This window comes from Giraffa tippelskirchi, chromosome 13 (genome assembly GCF_054371585.1).
Source record: "Giraffa tippelskirchi isolate mGirTip1 chromosome 13, T2T-mGirTip1v1.2.pri, whole genome shotgun sequence".
Taxonomy (NCBI): domain Eukaryota; kingdom Metazoa; phylum Chordata; class Mammalia; order Artiodactyla; family Giraffidae; genus Giraffa; species Giraffa tippelskirchi.
The window spans coordinates 27,467,578-27,483,350 of NC_137287.1; the positions used below are offsets into that span (position 1 = coordinate 27,467,578).

The window sequence follows — 15,773 nt, forward strand, 5'->3', positions numbered from 1 at the left end:
CAAGAAGAGAGGACCAGAGACACAGACAGAGGGGGACTATAGAAGAGGTAGAGATTGGAGTGATAAAGTCAAGGATTACCAGGGGCCACCAGGAGCTGGAAGAGGCAAGCAAGCATTCTTCCCACGAGCCTTCAGAGAGAGCACAGTCCTGAAGACACTGGCTTCTGGCCTCCAGAACTGTGAGACTATCAATTTCTGTTGTTTAAACCCCGCTGGTTGAGGGAATACACTATGGCAGCCCTAGGAGGACTGGCTTCATGCTTGGTCTAGGGCACTGTCCCCTGAGGCCAGATGATGGTACTGGCAGTGACCTGAGGGAGCCTCTTCATCTTCCGAATAGACAGGAAGTGGTGAGCGGGCTGAAGCTTGGACTGAAGCAGAAGCACATCAGTGACAGAGTGGGAGGGGCTGGGAGCATGCTGCCCACTGGGAGGGTCCATCGCACTCAGAGATATTTTGTGTCAATTCCAAAGCTGCTGTGACTAGAGAGACCTTCACTTGTTTTTAAATTTTTTTGATTTACAAATATTTTGAAAAAATGTGACCCATGTAAATTAGAACCTTACTTCTAGGAGTCTGTGCTAAGGAAAAATCAGAAATTCAGATGAAGCTTTACCCAACACACTCCCCTCAACCTCCACCCCCAAGGATGTTTATCCTGACATTACTTATAAAACTGAAAAAACTAGAAACAGCTTAAATGTTTAATATGGAGAATCTGGTTAGATAAATTACAGTATAGCCACAAGATGGATTACTAAGCAGCCATTGGAAATATTTATGAAGTGTTTAATGTTTACAAAGAGCTTTTAATGACGTGGCAGAACGATAGTGATCCTATGATAGGTGGAAAAAGAAAACTGTTATAGAATGGTACAACAGAATGCCAATCATGAAAAAAAAATGCTTAAAAAAAGACAGAGAGGATATATGCCAAAATGTCAGAGTAGGTGGAGAAATACTGGGAGTTTAAAAAAACAAAAACTTTTTTATACTTTCGGTACTTTGTAAATGATTTACTAACTATGTACATGGGTTACTTCTATAGTCAAAAATAAAGTAAAAGCTTTAAAAATGCTGTGTACGTGGTTTCCAGTTTTATTTTCTCCAATGGATGATTGCACATCAGCGAATCTTGAGTTACGCTAACTACTTAGGCCGGTCACAACACACACACACGTACAGAGAGGTCACATGGGCTGTGCCGGGCTGGCTGTAGCAAATGTACATCAAGTTACACAGGTGGAATTTCTCAGGCTGGTTAAAATACACCACCGAATGATTGGACACGGTTGGGTCAGGCCGCCTCTCCCGCCTGCCACTGATGTTTGCAGAGGTCTGTGTGTTAGGCCGGTGAGTGGCGTCCTGCCGGCACACCATCCAGCCGGCGGGCCCCGGAGGGTGGAGAGTAAGTACGTCTGCTCTGGGTCCGTTCTCATCTTCCCTGGCCTCGTGTTGGAGCTCCCAGCTCTCTGTTACCTCTTCCAAGCACTGGGCGCGCTCCAGCCGGGGACCCCATCCCCACACACCTGGAACAGACGTTGCAAAGGAAGAACCAAGAGCGGACAGACACAGTCCTGATGTGAGCCGCGCCCAGACATCGGAGGGGAGGAAGCGGGAGACGTGATGATGACCACACACAAGCTCAGTCTTTCCAGATGGGCCCTCTGTGTCTCCACAGACATGTGGGCTACACGGAGCCCTCCAGGGCCAAACCCCTGGGAGAGGAAAGAACGGGGGGACAGGACCGTCTGGAGCAGCCTGACAGCATAGCTAGGAGAGCAGCTAGGGGAAGTGTCCAGCATGGTGCTGGACTGCTGAAAAGTCACAACTGTACACACCTGGGGATCATGCCCCTCTCCTGGTTCATTCGCACGGTGGGTGAGATACAGCTAGGTAGAAGTGGACATAATACTTTTTCAAGGGAGGACCTTTCCTGGTGGTTGGATAAACAGGGAGACAGGCTCCTGGGTTCGGCATGCTCTGGGGAGGGCCATGCGATGGTGAGGGACTCCCTATTGCTACACTCTGTACAGGGCGGCTGGGCCCTTGGCGGCGGTCACGGGCTTGCCTTCAATCCCTTCTGCCTTGGAGAGCTCTTGGGCCCCGGTGAAATGGGGGCTCTGAAGACAAGAGGGTGGGAGGGGGTCCCCGTGGCCCCGGGGGCACCCCACGTAGGGGCTACATGATGCTGCACTGGGCGGCCCCACAGCAATCCTTGATGAGCGCCAGCCCCGTCTTGGCCACTGTGGGCTTGCTAGGCGGGGGCTCTGCTTTCTTCTCTGCTCGGGAGCCTGCAGCAAGGTAGGAGAGCGGGGGGCAGGGAGGGGAAACAGGAGAGAGGGAGAGGTGAGGTGAGGAGAGCCCTGACCGTCTGCAGCCTCAGGTCCACCCCAACCCCAGCCAGGCCCCACCCCAAGGCCACACAGGAGTGTGGGGCGCTGACTTGCATTTGCTATGGTCCTGGTGACTGTTCCCACCCCCCTGGAGGTCAAGCGGCTTTCAGTCCTTAGCTTCTAACTACAGCTTTTAGCCCTTCTCTTGTTCTGTTCTCCTCACCATTGTTATGTGCCAAGCCCAGCACTGGGACTGTCATTCAAGAAGTACTTGATTGAGAAATAATAAGTCACTTCAACCAGAGGGCTACCTTTCAGTTCTGGAAAATGCTCACGCATTATTGCTTCAGATACCCTCACCTGTCATTCTCCATTCTTGCTCCTTCTGGAATGTCTCTTAGATGTCAGTTAAACCTTATTATTCTTATTATTCCATGTTTCATAACCTCCCTTTTGCATTTCCCATCTGTTTGTCTCCTGATGCTGCATTCTGGGGTAATTTTCTCAGCTCTGTCTTCCAATTATATGAATCCTCCCTTCAGCTGTGTCTTTGTGTTTAATCCATTGAGTTTTCACTTCAGTGACAATAGTTGGTTTTTTTGTTTTTTTTTTTTCATTTTTGTCACGCAGCTTGTGAAATTTTAGTTCTGCAGTCAGTGATTGAAGCTGGGCCCTTGGCAGTGACAACACAGTCTTAACCCCTGGACCGTTGGGGAATTCCTCAGACAGTAATTTTTTAGAAGGCTAACTGTTTGCTAATTTACCTCTTCTGTTTTTCATAGCATCTTGCTATTTCATTTTGAGTATTATTCCTTCTCTTCTCTCTTTAGTCATTGTAAACACACTTATCTCTTTTAGATACTCTGTTATTTCTGGTTCATGCGAAGACAGACATTCTCTTTGGTTGCATCTATGGACTGCTTTCATGGTGTTTCCATTCTTCATTGGTTTTAAATTTTTTATTGCGAGATCATCTGCATGGGAGTTGTTTTTAATCTGTGGGCTGTGTTATGGGAGCTGAGGGGTCTCTGTTGAGCAACTTTACATTTGGTTTGCTGGGGTTCCAGAGATTTCACTGGTGTTAGATTAGTTTTAATTTTTCAACTTGGGATTCCAGCCCACATGGATGACGTATATTTGGACCCAACACTTGCATGTGGTACAGGCTTGGTGTTTTGATTTCTGGCTGGAATTCTTTTTTCTATCCATAATCTTAAACAGAAGACCAGTTTCCTTGCTTGTATCCTTTTCCACACTGTTAGGTGGAGTTTTTCTAATTTGCCTTTCATGGAAGAGACAGTCTATTGAAGATGCTGGATTTAGGCAAAAACCACGTGCCTTGTGACTTTGCTGCTGCTAAGTCGCTTCAGTCGTGTCCGAGTCTGTGTGACCCCACAGATGGCAGCCCACCAGGCTCCGCCGTCCCTGGGACTCTCCAGGCAAGAACACTGGAGTGGGATGCCATTGCCTTCTCCAGCTTGTGACTTTAGGGGCCTGCAGAAGGACCAGGGCCCTTCTCTTTCTTTATTCCTTCACAGTACAAATGTAATTTCATGGAATATTAATGGATAGTTAGGGAAACACTGGGTTTGTGGCTTCAGTTGATAGTGGCAGCTTCTGGGTTTTGTCTTCCTAACAAGACTGTCCATCACTCTTTCTCTGAGAACAGTTCATGCCCCTGTGGCTACAGGGGTGGGCATGTGACCCAGACCCAGAAAATCACAACTTCCCAGCCTCTTCATGAGAGCGATGGGCCTAGCAGGTGGGGACGTGATCCTTTCAAGAAAGGCTGGTCAGAATCTTACACATTTAGATACCAGTTGTTGTCTTGCTTCTGCTAAGTTATGGTCCTGGATTTCTGGCCCCAGGAAGGCCTGTGTAGTAGGAGGAAATGAAGCTAACATGACAAGAGGTGCCAAGTGGATAACCAGAAGGAAAGCAAGGGTGTCCAGGCCCTGAAGCCCTGGCTCCCACTGCTCTTTTTCCAGCAAATCACCTGTTATTGCTAGGGCCAGTTTGAATTGGGTCCCCATTTCTTATAACTCAAAGTGGTCTTCCTGGGCCAACAAGGAGAAGGCAGTTCCTAGCCAGCAGGACTGGTTATCACTTTAATATGCTAATGGGTATTGGGAGCCTACAAAGAGTGGTCAAGTGCAGAGCATTTCCCAAACTTATTTCACCCAGAACACTTTTTGCTCTGAGTATCTTGTGAGGCTGGTATTCTGAAAGCAAACTTCTGCCTTTGTTCCTCCAGCGATTCCAACTCCAACAGAGGCCAGAGCTTCCTGAGCCTCAGTTCCCACCTTCTTGCCTCAGTGGCCACCCAACTGCTTCCATGAAATGCACCAAACCATATGAGCAAGGACTAGCTACCAGCACTAGCTACACACTTCGCAGGACTCAGTGCAAAATGAAAAGGCAGGGCCTCTTGTTGGAAAATTCTTAAGACTTCCAAGACAGCAATAGTGGGACATGAAAGCAAGCACAGTGCCCTTCTAGTTGTGGGGCCCTGGGCTTCCTCACCCGTGAGGCTGGCCCTGCCTGCTGCCATCCTGTGCTCAAGTCTGATCTCTAGAAAGCATTTTTGTTGTGTCCCCTTGGCTTCCAGACCTCATTTAAATTTCCTTTTCTGTTGGATGCGGGAGGAGAAAGAATAGTGTATGCACTCACTGGCTGAAGATTTGGTTACTTTGTCTAGAGGTTTTAACTTGATTCTCAGAAAATCGGCCATTTCCTTATCTTCTTCTTGCTCCCTGTGAAGACAGATGTATAAAGACAGGAAAGAACAGTAAGCTAGGAGAGCATCAAGGAACTGCTAAAATGAAGCAAGAGTGTGGAATCATGTATCAGACTTTATGGATGGTGTGTGTACGTTGCTGTGTGTTATACGTGGGTGGTGTATATATGCTGATGTGTACTGTGTGTGCTGGTGCATGTGTTATGTGTGGATGGTACATGTGTCTTGAGTGTTACATGTGGGTGGTACATGTGTGTTATGTTTTGTGTATGCGTGGTGTGCACATGTTGTTACGTGTGTACAGTGGGTGGGTGGCTGGGTGTTGTTTGATGAATCTACTCTGAAGCAGAAACACATATCAGTGAGGGAGTAAATGCCCACGCCCGCAGGTGTGAGACCCTAGGGCAGCGGCAGGGGTGTTACAGGACCCAGCCTCCCTACCAGGGATTTAGTGAGCTGGGCAATCCCTCTCCTGATCCTGCACCTTTAAGTTACCCTAGACAAAGTAGGTGGCAGGTCTCAGAAGGCAAGTCACCTCAGTTCTCCCAAGGGTCACCAGAAGCAAAGCCAATGGTCCAAGCCTGGCTGAGCTGGGTAAAGTGCATCCTAGCAGCCTTTGAGGACTCGGGAGGTCACAGAGAATTAAAGGGAAGTTGTCCTCTGGTTTGGAAGAGGCCCTTTGAGCCTCTCCCCTGTGGATGACTCTCAAGGCTTTGCTCCATCACAAAAAAATTCGAGAATCAGCAATGGCATCTTTCATGCCCTCTGGTCCCCTGCAGAGACTTCAGGTGCACTGCGGTTCCAGGGCCCGTGGTTGACCAGATCAACGTGGCAGGGGCATCTGCAAATAGGAGACCCTGAAGGCTAGGGAGGGGCCTTAGAGGCCCACAGGAGACAGAAAGGGAGAGAACAGAGCTGGGAAGTGGGGAGGAAGCAAGTTAGGACAGGGGGTAGAGTTTCTGTAAAAAGTGCCTTGAAAAGATGGGAGAAAGCTCAGTGAAAAGAATGTGTAGGAACTCTGCCATGTGCTCTGTGATGTAATTTCTCCCTGGTCACCTCCTCAAATGACATTCACTTAAGATCCATAGGCCTTCACAGAACTTTTTGTAACTGGATTTAAGTTTTTCTTGAATAAGAAGTGGGGCCTCGGGCCAGTAGGATTCATCTGGATCTAGTGTTTGGGGAGCATTTGGCCAGGCCATGCCCGTTGCAAAGCTGTGAGTCTGGGAGCAGATGATGGGCTTTGGAAGGAAGCTGAGCTGCATTCTAACAGCCCCAGCCCTGCGCCCAGGGGACACACTGCCTGCTTACCTTAACCGCTCAACCTCTGCGTCGTCCACCAGGAAGTCTCTCTTCTGCACCAGTTTGTGGATCTTCTGGATGAGCTCATCTTCTCTCTGCTTCTGCGACTTGGATTTTTCTTTTTCTGGGAAGAAGAACGCATTAGCAGAGACAGTTTGAGTGTAACTGAGTCCAAGGGGCCAGGACTAGCTGGACTATTTAACTTGCTGGATGAACCTGGAAAGGCAACCGGATTGCTTCAAGCTTCTTTTTGCTCCTCTGGAAAATACACAGTGAGGCTTGAATGCGAGGATGTGGGGATGTTAGTAAATGACTTGGCACAGAGCTGGCCCGTGGTGGATGCTTGCTAAATGATATTGATGCTGCAAGGGGGTCCTGAAGAAGGCCGGGGGGGAAAGGACACAGGCAGGGTGCAGGAGGTGATTACTCTGTAGTGAGGCTTAGCCAACCCATCAGACGAAAAGCACCCACACTTTCCCAACCTGTTCCAAATACCAAGGGTTAGAGCATCATGTTGCTGCTACTGCTGCTAAGTCGCTTCAGTCATGTCCGACTCTGTGCGACCCCATAGACGGCAGCCCACCAGGCTCCTCCGTCCCTGGGATTCTCCAGGCAAGAATACTGGAGTGGGTTGCCATTTCCTCCTCCAGTGCATGAAAGTGAAAAGTGAAAGTGAAGTCGCTCAGTCGTGTCCGACTCTTCGCGACCCCGTGGGCTGTAGCCTACCAGGCTCCTCCGTCCATGGGGTTTCCCAGGCAACAGTACTGGAGTGGGGTGCCATTGCCTTCTCCATAGAGCATCATAGCAGAGACAAAACAACAAGAGCTGGACATGAAGACTGAGACAACCAGGAGGGCAGAAACTTAACCCTGCATTGGCTTCCTCTGCTCAGACCCCTTTAGAAGATAAAACTCATGGGGCAGCTTGTCCTTCTGCCAGTTCAAACAGTCACTGACTATTTCCTCTAGATCTGGAGGCAGAACCAGAGACAAGGAGAATATAATATTTAGGGTAGAGAGAAAATTAGTTTCTTTCACTAATCAGAGGGGAGCAAGGAATTGGGATCTAGCAGCCCCTGTATTCCTGCTCATCGCTGTGCTGATGATGGTAATGGGTCCTGAAGTCTGATTCTGCAAATCACTCATAAGTATCACAGAGCATCCTTGCCCTCAGCAAGTGGATTAACCACAGCGCCCTTGGACTCAGGGAGTGATGTCACTGTCCTTTCCAAGTTACCAGCAGCAGCCCTCCAATACTCCCCTGTCCTCTACCAGGCACCAGATCTTACACCAGAGTCATGTGGCTATGGGTAGAGTCCGCAGGAACTCACAAACCTCCCTCCTCAAGCTATTCATCCCCACTATCTCTTGCCCATTCAGGCATCTCCCAGCCTTCCCAGATACTCAGCTGCAGCCCTCTGCTCAGGGCCCTCAGCCCCTCCATAAACTCACAGGGAGAGGCCACCTACTCAAAGGGGTCTGTCCCAGCTTGCAAACCAGTTGCTGACCCAGGTCTCCATACCACCAGCCAGTGCTGTTCACCTGGTTGTGTATGACGTGCCCTTCTGGCCAACATCTCTCACCTGCTTCCAGGTACTACCTACCTGCCTTAAGCCCCACCTGCTGCTGCTGCTGCTGCTAAGTCACCTCAGTTGTGTCCAACTCTGTGCGACCCCATAGACAGCAGCCCACGAGGCTCCACCGTCCCTGGGATTCTCCAGGCAAGAACACTGGAGTGGGTTGCCATTTCCTTCTCCAATGCACGAAAGTGAAAAGTGAAAGTAAAGTCGCTCAGTCGTGTCCAACTCTTAGCGACCCCATGGACTGCAGCCCACCAGGCTCCTCCATCCATGGGATTTTCCAGGCAAGAGTACTGGAGTGGGGTGCCATTGCCTTCTCCAAGCCCCACCTACCTACCTGCAGACTCCACCCACCTACCTGTAGGCATCACCCATTCACCTGGTGGTATCACTCACCTGCCTGAAAGCATCACCCATCTGCTTCCAGGCACCACTCACCTATCGACTGGTACTTTTGTGCCAGTCACCTACCTACTACTACTTTTGTTTCCCAGCATCACCCACCTACTTGCCACCCCTAATTTTATTTGGAAATACCCTACTTGAGAATAAGGTTTTAGTGGATGTAATTAGTTAAGATGAGGTCATACTCATTCAGATGAGCCCTTAATCCAATAATTAGTGTTCTTATAAGAAGAGGAGATGGGGACTTTCCTGGTGGTCCAGTGGCTAAGACTCTGCCCTCCCAGGGCAGGGGGCCCAGGTTCGATCCCTGGTTGGGGAACGAGGTCCCACATGCCACAACAAAGATGGAAGATCCCGCGTGCTACAACTAAGACCTGGTGCAGCCAAAATAAATATAATTTTTTTTTTTTTTAAAGAAGAGGAGATGACACAGAGATACACAGAGAGGAGGGCCACGACAGAGGCAGAGACTGGAATAAGGCAGCTACAAGCCAAGAAGCGAGGGCTGATGGAAACCACGAGAAGCTGAAAGACACAAAGAGGGATTCTCTTCTCCAGGCTCCAGAGGCGGCCACAGGAGCCAGGTCCGAAAGTCCTATTGTTTTGCAGCAACCAGGAAGGGTTAATTCTGACTCCCTGCTGAATCTGTTCCTCTCTTTAACCCTTGCTTGCCGCTTTTCTTTTTATTATAAGCATACATAATGGCCTGCCTCAGGGGAACCCTGCTGCCTCTGCAGAACTGTTAAACTAAAACAACCCTGTCCACCTGTAGATGGCAGAAAGAAATTAACACACCCCACCCTGCCTGAGGTTTGCCATTCTAGGAGAGAGTTGCAGCAATTAAATGGTCTTTTTGCTGGGGAGGGAGGTGGGAGGGGGGTTCAGGATGGGGAACACATGTAAACCCATGGCTGATTCATGTCAATGTATGGCAAAAACTACTACAATATTGTAAAGTAATTAGCCCCCAACTAAAATAAATAAATTTATTAAAACAAAAACAAACAAACAAAAAATGGTCTTTTTGTTTCCTCACCTCCTCCCATCTCTGATCCATAAAAGAACCTGACATCCAGGCCCCACACGATGGTTATTTTGAGACGCTAGCCTGCCATCTTCTCCGTCAGCCGTCAGCCGGCTCCCAAATAAAGTCCCTTCCCTGTCTTAACACCTTGTCTCGGATTATTGGCCTATCGTGTGGCAAGTAGAGTGAACATGGACTCCGTGTCATCATAACAATTGATTTTAGAACATTTTAATTGCCTCAAGAAGAAGCCCCACAGCCAAAGCTGTCACTTCCCCTTTTCTTAAAATTCTATTTATTTATTATCATTATTTATTTTGGGGGGCTGTGCCACACAGCATGTGGGATCTTAGTTCTCCAACCAGAGATCAAACTCACGCCCCCTGCACTGGATGCCAGGAATCTTAATCACTGGACCACCAGGGAAGTCCTGTCACCCCCTCTCAACTAGGGCTGGCTACGCATCTGTGTCCTCCCGGGGCCTGCACAGTGCCTGGTACCTAGTGAAAGTTGTAGTCACTCAGTCACGTCCGACTCTTTGAGACCCCATGGACTGCAGCCCGCCAAGCTCCTCTGTCCATGGGATTCTCCAGGCAAGAATACCGGAGTGGGTTGCCATTCCCTTCTCCAGGGGATCTCGCACTGTAGGCAGATTCTTTACCGTCTGAGCCACCAGGGTAGTCCTAGTAGTTGCTCATTAAAGCAACTAATAGTTGCTTATTAAAGCAATGATGCCAGAAGAGTCTATAATCATTGCACACACTCCTCTTAGGATAAAGTATGTTTGCTATCTTATGACGCCTCAGGGCATATCCACAACAACCATGTGCATGCCTCATGGTTTGTTTCATTTTGCAGACAAGGAATTTAAGGCTCAGGAAATCAAGGTGCTCAATGAAGGTCATTCAGCTGGCAATCCTGGCTTCAAACCCAAATCTCTGGATTTTAAAGGGTTTCTCAGGAAATTTGCCCACCTCCCTGGCCAGGGGATATCTGGCAACATCTGGAGACATTTTTAGAGACTTTACAGCATTATAAAATCCAAAAATTGTTAGATCAAACTGTAAGTTGGGGATTGTCTGTATGTTGAGAAGTGTAAGTGCCTCCAGAGGCATCTAACCCAGCTTGGATGGGCAAGGAAGGCGTGCTTGGGGAAACGGGTCAAAGAAGCTATGGCCTGAAGGATGAGAAGGATGTGTTAGGTTAATGACGTGCTGTGCTATGCTTAGGCGTTCACTCCTGTCCAACTCTTTGCGACCCCATGGATTGTAGCCCACCAGGCCCCTTCATCCATGGGAATTCTCCAGGCAAGAATACTGGAGTGGGGTTGCCATGCCCTCCTCCAGGGGATCTCCCCAACCCAGGGATCGAACCCAGGTCTCCTGCATTGCAGGCAGATTGTTTACCGTCTGAACCACCAGGAAGCTCAGGTTAATGATAACAATAATAATAATAATATGTCTGTGCTAAGTTGCTTCAGTCGTGTCCGACTCTTGTGCAACCCTATGGACTGCAGCCTGCCAGGTTCCTCTGTCCATGGGATTCTCCAGGCAAAAATATGGGAGTGGGTTGCTGTGCCCTCCTCCAGGGGACCTTCCTGACCAAGGGATCAAACCTGCATCTCTTGCGTCTTCTGCATTGGCAGGCAGGTTCTTTACCACTAGCACCACCTGGGAAGCCCCATAACAATAGCGCTAATTTGTTAAGCACTTATAATAGGATGTCGTTGTTGTTTAGTCGCTAAGTCATGTCTGACTCTTTGAGTCCCCATGGACTGTAGCCTGCTAGGTCCTCTGTCAGTGGGATTTTCTAGGCAGGAATATTGGAGTGGGTTGCCATTTCCTTCTCCAGGGGATCTTCCTGACCCATGGATCGAACCCAAGCCTCCTATTTGGCAGGCAGATTCTTTACCACTGAGCTACCTTGGACACCTCCTAAGCACTTTACATGTTTTATCTCACAACAGTCCTCTGAGACAGACAGTGTGATTGTCCCAGATTAGAGATGAAGAAACTGAGTTGTAGTGAAATAACTTGCCCAAAGACACATGATTAATAAGTGACAGGTGTAGGTTTGACTCCAAAATCAGAGCTTGTAACCACCATACTCTACCTATTCCCAAACAGGATAATAAGAGTAATCATTGCTAATATTTGCTGGATTCTTTGGACCAGCCATCAAGCTAAGCAAGTGGTTTGCATTGTTTCATTCATCACAAAGAGATTTATACCCAATGAATTAGGTACTATTACTATTTCTACCCCATTTTCAGAGAAGAGATTGAGTCTCAGAGAGATAACATGCATGACTTGCCCGAGGTCAAGGAGGTGGGCAGAATTAGGACTTGAATGAAGTCTGCCTCATGCGAAGCTGGCTGAACCAGCGATCAGGAGCACTGAGTTGCAAGAATGAGGCTGCGGTAGGGCCTTCCAGACAGGGACTCTGAGCAGCTGTCTGGCGGAGGTGGGGTCCCCATGGTTACCTGGGATGGCGACCAAGTTCTGCAGCTCCTGCTTCAAGTCCATGATGTCATTGCAAAGTTGGATGTCATCCATCCTGGGGAGAGAGGACACCACACGACCACAGTTACATCAACAGAACATTCTACATCCTGAGCACCACCCCAGCTTCAAACAAAGGGGACTGGTGGGAGGGCTTTGTCCTCTGTAAAGATCACAGAGGCTCTTTAGAAGTTTTCCATCAAAAATAACAAGACAAAAACTGCCCGTTCTCCCATGACTCAGGAATGATAACAGTTAATAACACCTTGATAGAGTTCCTTCCAGTCTTCATGAGCCTGGTTTTTGTTGGCTTATGTGAGCGATTTCATGTCGTGGGGTCAGTGTTTTCCTTTTTCAGCTATGTGACGAACATCACAAAAATTAACAGCACAGACAGAAAATCTTACCCTATCCTTTAGAGAAAACCATCGTCAAGGGTTTCTTACCTATTCCTCTAGATTAAAAAAAAAAGTGTACCCTTCTACTACCACATACAACATCATTCATGTACAAAAGCATTTTGCAATTAGTTTTTTTTTGTCTTGAGCATATTACTGTGTCAGGACATGCATATCTCCTCATTTTTAATGACTGTATAGTATTCTGATATATTGGTATACAGTGATTTATTTAACCATTGTCCCCCATTCATAGACATTAGACTTACTTCCAGATTTATTCTAGGATAGATTACTAGAAATAAAGGAATTCCTAGCAAATTAATTTCTAGAAATGCAGATGGAGGGTTAAATGACATGAACCCTTGCATTTTGATAGGAATTTCCAAATTGTCCTCCAAAAGGACTCTGCATGATATTCCCAGCAATAGTGTAAAAAGAAGATCACCCCTATAACCTCAGCAATTGGGTTGCATTCACAATTTTGCATTATGTAGTCTAGTTTCGTGTCTGTGTATTGCAATATTAGCTCATCTTACTGTAAATGATGTTTGTAACGGCTACTTGGAATTCTACCAAGTAGATTTATCAGGGTGGTTTTAATTATGCCCTTAATCTTGATTACTTAGATTATTTTTCAGGTTGCTTTTATTTTAGCCACTGGAGGATTCACCTAAGGCTTTTCTTTCATGTTGGATTATTTGGGGTGGGAGCTACTGATTCTCAGAAGTAGAACCACTGAATCCAAAGGGTATGACATGTCTATGACCCGAGGCATATTTTCAAGTAGCTTCCCCACTGGATGTGTTGTGTGCCTTCATTCTGCATGTCTTTATTGAGCATTTACTGTGTCTGCCACTGTCATAGGCTTCAGGGATGTACCAGCCTCCCCTGCCTTCATTACTGAAATTTAATCTGGGGAGACAGAGGGTGAACACAAATACAATAGAACATCAGATGCTCCAAAGAAGAGTAAAGCAGGTGGGGGGGATGGAGTGGACCGGTTTGTCCACATCAACCTTCTGTCCCAGGAAGAGATAAGAGAGAAGCATGAATATTCTCAAAGGGTTCATCTGAGTCTACACAGCAAGTGTAGGCAGGACCAGAAGTAGAGATCAACTTGTCCGAGTTCACTGATCTTTCTGCTTCCTTCTGGGGCGTCTTCGTCAAGATCTCCATTCAGAAGCACCATCCACAGACCAGCTTGGGGCCCCCCTGCCCATCGCTGGCCAAGAATGGCCCAAATGACCCATTCCAACTGCACCATTCCAGCTTTCAGGACAAGTGGCAGGAATGTCTCACTTCAGCCTCCATCTCCTACTCCTGTTGCCAGAGGCACTCCAAGTGACTGTCAAATCCTGTCCTGGAATGTCCTAGCAGGTGGCAGCTGCCGCGAATGAGCAGGGGGGCTTCGCCAAAAGGGTACAAGCTGTTTCCCTGGGTTCCTATCAGTGATGTTCCAACCAGAGGTGCCCCAGAATCCTTCCCTACATGGAGCGTGGAGATCGGGCTAAATCAGTGATTTATTTATTTATTTATTTTTAGGGGAACAGTTCATAGGTGTTTATTGTCTATTAAGAAGGGGTGTGGGCAGCATAGCCATCTGACAGTGGATTCTGATGACAATTCTCTGTTCCTTGTCTGTGGCAATAAGCCCAGGTATGACTTTTTTTTTTTTTTTTTTTTTGGTCTTTGGAGTCTGAATGTGGTCTGATCAGATTTTTGTTTGATTAATTTATCTTAATTGGAGGATAATTACTTTACTATAATTCTGATGGGTTTTGCCATATATCAACATGAATTGGCCACAGGATTACATGTGTGTCCCCCCCATCTTGAACCTGCCCTCCCACCTCCCTCCCCACCCCATCCCTCTGGGTGTCCCAGAGCACCAGCTTTGCATGTCGGGCTTCATGCATTGAATTCGCACGGGTCATCTATTTTACATACGGTAATATACACGTTTCAATGCTATTCTCTCAAATCGTCCCACCCTTGCTTTCTCCCACTGAGTCTGAAAGTCTGTCCTTTGCATCTGTGTCTCCTTTGCGGCCCTGCACATAGGATTGTTGGTGCCATCTTTCTAAATTCCATACATATGCGTTAATATACAGTATTTGTCTTTCTCTTTCTGACTTCTGTATAATAGGCTCCAGGTTCATCCACCTCATTAGAACTGACTCAAATGCATTCTTTTTTATAGCTGAGGAATATGCCATTGTGTATATCAATGGTTCTTAATGGGGACGGTTTTGGTCTCCAGGGACATCTGGCAATGTCTGGAGACTTACTTGCTGTTATCACTGGCTGTGCGTGGAGACTGTTACTGGCATCTAGTGGGTAGAATCCAGGAATGTTGTGAAACGTCCCGCTGCCTCAGTAGAGAATTATCTGGTTCAAAATGCCAATCGTGAAGTTGAGAAATCTTGGGTTATAACCACAGAATTGACATAGGTACCTGATGGATAATTTTTGAAAGATGATAGGAGAGATGGTGAAAGGAACAAAAGAGTGACAGGTAATAATAGAAGCAGGGCTTCCCTGTTGACTCAGCCATAATAAAGAACCCGCTTGCTATTGCAGGAGACGCAGATTCGATCCCTGGGTCAGGAAGATCCCCTAGAGAAGGAAATGTCAATCTGCTCCAGTATTCTTTTTTTTTTTTTTTTTTATTGAAGGATAATTGCTTTACAGAATTTTGTTGTTTTCTGTCAAACCTCAACATGAATCAGTCATAGGTATACATATACCCCCTCCCTTTTGAACCTCTGTCCCATCTCCCTCCCCATCCCACCCCTCTAGGTTTATACAGAGCCCCTGTTTGAGTTTCCTGAGCCACACAGCAAATTTCTGTTGGCTATCTATTTTACATATGGTAATGTAAGTTTTCATGTTACTCCTTCCATACATCTCACCCTCTCCTCCCCTCTCCCCATGTCCATAAGTCTATTCTCTATGTCTGTTTCTCCACTGCTGCCATGTAAATAAATTCTTCAGAACCATTTTTCTAGATTCCATATATATGTTTTAGAACATGGTGTTTATCTCTCTCTTTCTGACTCACTTCACTGTGTATAATAGGTTCTAGGTTCATTCACCTCATCAGAACTCAAATGCATTCCTTTTTATGGCTGAGTAATAGTCCATTGTGTATATGTACCACAACTTCTTTATCCATTCATCTGTCGATGGGCACCTAGGTTGCTTCCATGTTCTAGCTATTGCAAACAGTGCTGCGATGAACAATGGGATACGTGTGTTTTTTTCAACCCTGGTTTCCTCAGGGTATATGCCTACGAGTGGGATTGCTGGGTCATATAGTGGTTTTATTCTTTGTTTTTAAGGAATCTCCATACCGTCTTCCATAGTGGCTGTATCAATTTACATTTCCACCAACAGTGCAAAAGCATTCCCTTTTCTCCACACCCTCTCCAGCATTTATTGGTTGTAGACTTTTTGATGATGGCCATTCTGACCGGTGTGAGGTGATA

The 15,773-nt window shown here is 47.1% G+C and overlaps 1 protein-coding gene across 2 annotated transcripts in view; it reads right to left on the bottom strand.

The window, feature by feature from the left end:
- Window positions 1-1,077: 1,077 nt before the first annotated feature.
- BMERB1 (bMERB domain containing 1) overlaps window positions 1,078-15,773 on the bottom strand; it is a 158,151-nt gene continuing 143,455 nt past the window's right edge. For both annotated transcript variants that reach the window (XM_081556307.1, XM_081556306.1), the window contains exons 3-6: window positions 11,866-11,939; window positions 6,385-6,499; window positions 5,007-5,089; window positions 1,078-2,294 (exon numbers count right to left, since the gene is read on the bottom strand). In XM_081556307.1, coding sequence (XP_081412433.1) covers window positions 2,182-2,294; window positions 5,007-5,089; window positions 6,385-6,499; window positions 11,866-11,939 — 385 coding nt within the window. In that variant the 3' untranslated portion in view covers window positions 1,078-2,181. The remainder of the gene's footprint in view (window positions 2,295-5,006; window positions 5,090-6,384; window positions 6,500-11,865; window positions 11,940-15,773) is intronic.